The following is a 6,777-nucleotide window of genomic DNA, read 5'->3' on the forward strand; positions in this document are numbered from 1 at the left end:
CTTGAAAATTTTTGGCAAAACTTGACAATTGCTGTCTAGCCATGACCCCAAACACCTTGACAGAGCTTGAGGAATTTTGAAATTAATAATGGGAAAATATTGTACAATCCAGGTGTGCAATGCTCTTAGAGACGAACCCAAGAAGCCTCACAGCCGTAATCGGCGATGAAGGTGTTTGTGACATGTATTGACTCAGGGGGGTGAATACTTATCAAATCAAGGTATATTAGTGTTTATTTTTTCACAATTTCTAAAGAAATCTTAGATTTTTTCCCCCCATTTTGACATTAAAGAGTATTTTGTGTAGATCATTTACAAAAAAATGACAATTAAATCTATTTTATTCCCACTTTGTGACAAGAAATCCAAGAGGGGTGAATACTTATAATACCCACTGTATTGGGGAAGTACTATGAAACTGTACCTAGGGAAGAGGATTTATAGTTTCATTATTTTGATACAACATAGATTATCGGATGGAATAAAAAAAAATCTAAACAAGTGTTACAAAACATCAGATTAAAGTTTGGGATTTTTGAACAGTGATCAAATCTCTTGACTTCGTCAAACATGAAGGCCAGATTGAACATGAAGTCTCTGTCAGTGAAAGGAAAAAAACAAGTTTGCAAAATGTAAAATTTTATTTTCAAAAATTTAAGCAACAGATTACACAGTTAACTTTCAGCAAATGCAATCCTAATTTAAACTGTACTCACATTCGGGACTTCAAAATGAAAGACTCACATACTTACACACAATCTATCTATAATATACAAAAAAGAATACCGAGTAAATATTAAAATGGCCACAAGAGAAAACGTAAGTTATCGAAAACAATCAGTAGAGAGCAAATGTAGGGAAAGTATAAACATGACGGTGTGCCTGAAATGTTTTTTTCCCTTTAACACTTTTTACAAATTGTGCAAGATTTCATACTAAGGCTCTGGTCTTGAAGTGACAGTTGTCTGAAGATTCACACACACGTGTCCGCACACACACACACACACACACACACACACACACACACACACACACACACACACACACACACACACACACACACACACACACACACACACACACACACACACACACACACACACACACACACACACACACACACACACACACACACGCTCCCTGTGCTCTGAGCACTCTGTGGGGTGTACATAGCAAACCTTTGCAGAATATAAAATGGGCTGCTCTGCTGAGTGTACGACCTGTGATGTTTATGAGAGTGGACCAGCTTTTTTTAAATGAACATGCACTTGACATTGATGTGAAAAGAATAAAGTACTTTTCAGGAGTGGATAAGAAAACCCAACAACTGAAAAACAGAACAATATCAGAACCATTAAGGCAAGAACACCTGGAGTGGCTTCAGCAATACTGTAACAATATTTCAGGGTTTAGGTAACATGGATGTGACACATTTAAGTATATCTTCACTGTCTTTTTTAAGGTTTGTTTGTTCTCAAAAAGCAACGTTTTTATCCAAACACCATGTAATCTGTTTTTTTTTTTTTTTTTTTTTTTTTTTGTCAAATGTGAGCAGATTCAGAAAAATAACTACTCCAGACAATAGGGACTTATGGATCATACAACTACAAGAAATCATTTCTAGATTTAAGTTGCAACTTCAAAACCACACATCATTATTCCCTTCATTAAGGCCCCCACCCCTGCCCCCCTCACCCCCCAAAATAAAAAAAGATATCACTTACATTAAAACCAATTTAATCCTCTTGTGAAGGTGTATTCCAACAGTTAGTCACCCAACATTGTTTTGCTTTACATACAACGAATGGGGTGTCATTTGCAAATTAAAGCATTCATTGTTTAGTTAGAGGGAAAAACAAGTTGTCCTTGCACCTTGCAATGCAACCGTTGATCAAAAAAAGCATCTTTACATCTTCTTTTTAGTGCAACTTTTAAATGTAAAACAATTCCAGTGACTCCTTAGAGGAAATGGTTTCTTAGTTTTCTGTTTTTTTTTTCACCGGAATCTTTTACCTCACTGAATTATCTTCAAAATATCCAAAGCAAGGGGTCAGTCCTTTGTTTTTGTAGTTTCACCATTTTTTTTGTTCTTCTCTGCTTCTAAATGACTTTCCACAGCAGTTGTTTACTAGAACATAAACATAGGAAGGGTTCTCAGCTACCTGCTTATTCATTCCCTTCAACCTCCATGTATGATGTTCAATCACAGAACCAAGGGAGTGATTGACAGTCCAACTTCTGCCTCAGAAGAGAGGGAAGGAGGAGGAGGAGAAACAGGAGGATGAAGAGAAAGAGAGCTGTACAATGGGACAAAACCCAAATTGATGTCAATCAGTGGAGGAGTGGAAGGAAAAAAACAACCCAAGCCTTCATATAACGCAGTAGGGTTCCCTAGGTAACCTGGACTTTCTGCAGTAAAGGAGAGTGGTGCTGAAGCAGCGCCGGAGCTCCCTGTTGGAGAAGATGCAGATAAAGGGGTTGACTCCCGCCTGGGCGAAGCTCATCCACACCGCCGCGGTCAAGTACCCCCCTGGTACCGCGGGGCCCCTGGCAAACACCCTCCAATAGCAGGCCACTAGGTAGGGGCCCCAGAGCGTGAGAAAGAAGAAGGTCATGATGAAGAACATCCTACTTATCCTCTTTTCAGTCTTAAACTCGTCCAGCACCAGCAGGCGTCGCCGGCCCACTGCATTGCTGTTCTGCCTGATCCCCAGCAGGGTGGGTGGGGTGGGGCCCCTGCCGAACCCCGCCAGCCAGTTAGCCGCTGCTTGGCCGCTGGCCCCGGGGCCATGGAAGGTCCAGTTTTGGCTGACGGCAGGCACAAACTGGACTGGTTTCATCTTCCGGCGGTCATGAACGAAGAAGATTAGCTTGAGGTAGACAAGCTGGGTGGCCAGAAGGATCAGGGCGAGGAGCAGCATGAAGCCCAGGGAGTCGTTGGCTCTGAACGAGCGGTGCTGGAACGTACACTGGTCCTCCTCCCTTATGAAGGAGTACGTCCCCACGTCCAGCACCGGGGGAAAGGCCATGGCCACCGACAACGTCCACACCATGCAGATGACTGCCAGACACGTCCAGAAGGTGAGCCTCTTGGTGTAGAAGCGGTGGTGGGCTATGGCCAGGTAGCGTGTCACACTCACACAGAAGAGCATGAACGCTGTGTGAAAGCAGGACAGCACCCCCAGGAAGGCTATCACTTTGCAGGTAAGCGTGCCGTACGTCCAGGTGGAACCATTCTTGACGGAGGTGAAAACAAAGGGGAAGCAGATGGCGGAGCGCAGAATGTCCGAGGCGCACAGGTCCAGCAGGAAGTAGTACGGTGCGCGGTGCAGGCTCTTGTCTTTGACCAGTAGGATGGAGATCAGGAGGTTGCCAACGACGCCGACTCCAATGATAAAACCCAGGGATGTCAGTTTAAGAAACGTGGCGAGAGGAGAGACATTCTGCAAGATGTTGTGGTCCCCTGCATGGCTATAGTTCGCCATAGATGGAGGAGGGATCATAAAGATGTAGTAGCTTCAGCCAAGTATCATTATCTAGAGGCGGCAGGGGGAGGCGATAGATCCATTTGTTGTGCTTTGAAGCAGATTCCCGGCTTGTAAGCAGCCTCTCTTCTACGGCATCCTTTGTTCTTTTGTCTCATCACACCTAAAAATACCTGAAAAATACCAGTCACTGATCAGGATTCACTTATACTGTTTTAACATTGCATTGCACCCTCTAGCCTGTATCTGGGTGTATGATAAACTACAATTTCCTCTAGCCGTTGTCATTTATTTTCCATTTTCAGTTGAATTGCTCATTGCATTAATAATGGTATGCAATCAGTACAGAGCAGTGCCCTAGCTAGAATAGTTAGTCTACAGATGAGCTTAATAAGACACAAGCATTAATCCTGGTTACAATAATAGACTTTCTTTTATGGGCCACCCTTTTAGAAATGACAGAAGATTATAGAAAATACAAGAAATATTATGATAAGACAACGTTTTAAGTCACTATTAAAGGGGAAATGCATATCATCTTATGTCTGGTAGGAAAGGGGGTAAACAAAAGGTTTCCATTCGATGTTTGGTCGTTTTATTATGTCGTAAAACGTGTTTAACATTATGCAGCAAGAAAGCTGTTGATCACACCCAAATACCCTGCAGAATTGATCTGACCAGGGGATGCTTACAATAAACTCTGCTTGTGTCTTCATGATTTGTAGAAAATTAACGGATGTTGCATAGAGAACAAAAACCATCCATGTTTTTGTCTGATTAACAGTTGACTGGAATTATACGGCCGACGTTATAATAAACTATTCACCTGATTAAGGCGGTTTATTGACCTGGGCTTTTATCTATTTCCCAGCTCAGCTTTGATTTTAGGCGATAGACTATCGAATCTCACGAGCATATTAACAAAGAACACCGTCTAGTCGAAATTATATTTGATACCCTATGAATGGTTTATTGATGCTTATAACAATGAGGTGATAAATCCGATTCTGCATTTCGATGAAAATGAATCACGAATTAAATAAACAATTCAATACTAGACAACTATGCAGAAACATGGCATATTCGGTTATTTCAATTTTAATATATATCAAACAAAGGCTATTCGTGACGGTTATTTTCCGAGTTCTGTCATTATAGCAGAGATGCACTTTTAAGCATTATCTATGCTTCGGATGAGCGTTATACGAGCGGTTCCCATGCATTTCGGTTATAATTCATTCGATTACAATATATATTTCTCACCGTTCACTGTTGGATTGAACATTACAGTGTAGCGAATCCGCACGTCCATTAGGCAGAAGAATTTCCAAGAACCCGCTATGAATTGAAGGCAATCCAAAACCACAGAAAATAAGCGAATAAAAATCGAAATAACTGCTAAGATATAAATGAAAAGCATACCTGTTGATATCCCTTTTGGTTTCCCTGGAGCGTATTTACATTGTAGAAGCCACTTTGCTGTAAAAAGCTTGGTTTGTTAGCTGCCTGCCCTTTTACCACAGTGAATATACAGTAAACGGAACAGACGGAGCATGCGCACGGATCCTATTTGTGATCCAAGACGTGTCTTGTCTCTTGTTGCAGCACTATAGTCTCTCGTGGCAACATCTGCTCAGTGGGTGCAGCATCACAAGTCCTCTCGTTACCTTCGTCAGTCATTATAGCCTACAGTGGGAGAGAGTGCGACCGGATCACTCATTCTGAGATTCATTGCAATAGATTCCCATTTCTGCATAATATGCGTTTAGGTTATAGTCGACCTATATAGCTTATCAATTCTACTAATCCTAGAGGCGGCTGCCACGTTCCTGTGCACTAGGCCTACACCCAACTCTAATTTAGAAGCAAGGATTAACAACAATCAAATCCAGTACATGTAAAATATGGTTTTTAGATAATGCTATATTACATTGCTACATGTATCATGTCATAAATTAATATGTAACAGTAACTGAGGGGTTCAACTAAGTGATGGTTCACCTCAGGCTAGACTGACTTCTCATATGTATAATTAACAAGCACTTCATACAGTATGTGTGTTGGTGTGCATGCAAATAGCATCTCCGTTGTAATTGTTGTGCTTTTCATTTCAAGGCTGTCAGTAGAATACAGTGATGTCATACCCCACACCCACAGGCTATTGTGAAAGAATATTGACTGGCAACATCCATGCAACTGCTGAAATATTGTAAATCTTTCATTGTTTATGGATTGTTGGTATTTTATGAACAGTGTTGTGTAGGCTTTTCTATAGTCTAGTTCAGGCGTCAACAACTGGTCATGGAGAGCTGCAGTGTGTCGAGGATTTTGTTCCAGCTCAGCTCCAACACATCTGCTTCAAATGACTGTGGTCTAATTATTTTTAATTGGCAGCGGTGTTTGTGCTGGACTGAAACAAAAGCCTGCACACACTGCACCTCTCCTTTACCCCCCTGAGCTATATCTTATGCTGGGGGGTCATGGAGAAGGTTGTTTAGAAGGTTGTTTGGTATGGAGAAACTCAATACTAGACCAGTCTTCAATCTTTACGCTGTCAATTGTTTTACAGCATAGAAGCTAAGGACATTACATTGATGGAATTTGTGGCCTTCTAATATTTAAACCCTTTTGTGAGCAGTATAGTAAAGGACACTGGTCATTTACATGTATGTGTGAAATGAAGGGCCCATGATGCAATTAACAAAGGTATTTATTCTCTATCAAGCAGATGTTTTAACAGTGTTAGCTATAAGAACGGTGAAAGCACTTCTGACAGAACACACTTTAGCTACTGTGCTTGTAACAGTTGACAGATGGCAATTCACCTGGCATGGCAATGTCAATATTTCATGAAATGACAGATAATCATCACAATCTCTTTGGAGGGACATTCATTATTTAGAGGTACAGTATCTGAAGATATTCAAGTCCAAGCCAAATCAAATGTTGTCATATTATGGTAACATAGCCTACTATGTATAGTCCAAAATGTGTCATGTCTCAGGGCCTTGGTCTTATTGTGATAGGCAGTAACCCACAGGTACAGGTATGTTATTTGGTCCTGCAAATCCAACAGTGCGCATGCTCCCAGTTCCTGTTCTCAAATTCCTGGTTTTGTAGTTCGTTGTTTGTCTTCTTCATTCAGGCAACTTCGTACATTTCAGCAAAATAAGGCACACGACTCTTGTTCTGTCAGTCAAAAATGACCCAGGATAGTCAAGATACTGCAGACTGCGGTGAAACATTTCCGGATACAGGCCAGCAGCCAGTCCCTCGAGCCGTTTTGGTTTCT

At 41.4% G+C, this 6,777-nt stretch overlaps 1 protein-coding gene across 2 annotated transcripts; it reads right to left on the minus strand.

Moving 5' to 3' along the window:
- Positions 1 to 1,009: 1,009 nt before the first annotated feature.
- LOC118392306 (probable G protein-coupled receptor 85) lies at positions 1,010 to 5,064 on the minus strand. 2 transcript variants are annotated; one of them, XM_035784146.2, is made up of 2 exons: positions 4,908 to 5,064; positions 1,010 to 3,658 (listed from the first exon to the last, which is right to left on the minus strand). In XM_035784146.2, the coding sequence occupies exon 2, from the start codon at positions 3,501 to 3,503 to the stop codon at positions 2,370 to 2,372; it is 1,134 nt and encodes a 377-aa protein (XP_035640039.2). In that variant the 5' UTR covers positions 3,504 to 3,658; positions 4,908 to 5,064; the 3' UTR covers positions 1,010 to 2,369. The 2 variants fall into 2 exon arrangements, with proteins under 2 accessions (XP_035640039.2, XP_035640040.2); XM_035784147.2 differs by lacking the exon at positions 4,908 to 5,064 and adding an exon at positions 4,749 to 4,898.
- Positions 5,065 to 6,777: the final 1,713 nt, after the last annotated feature.

The sequence above is a fragment of the Oncorhynchus keta genome, chromosome 13, assembly GCF_023373465.1.
Source record: "Oncorhynchus keta strain PuntledgeMale-10-30-2019 chromosome 13, Oket_V2, whole genome shotgun sequence".
Classification (NCBI taxonomy): Eukaryota; Metazoa; Chordata; class Actinopteri; order Salmoniformes; family Salmonidae; genus Oncorhynchus; species Oncorhynchus keta.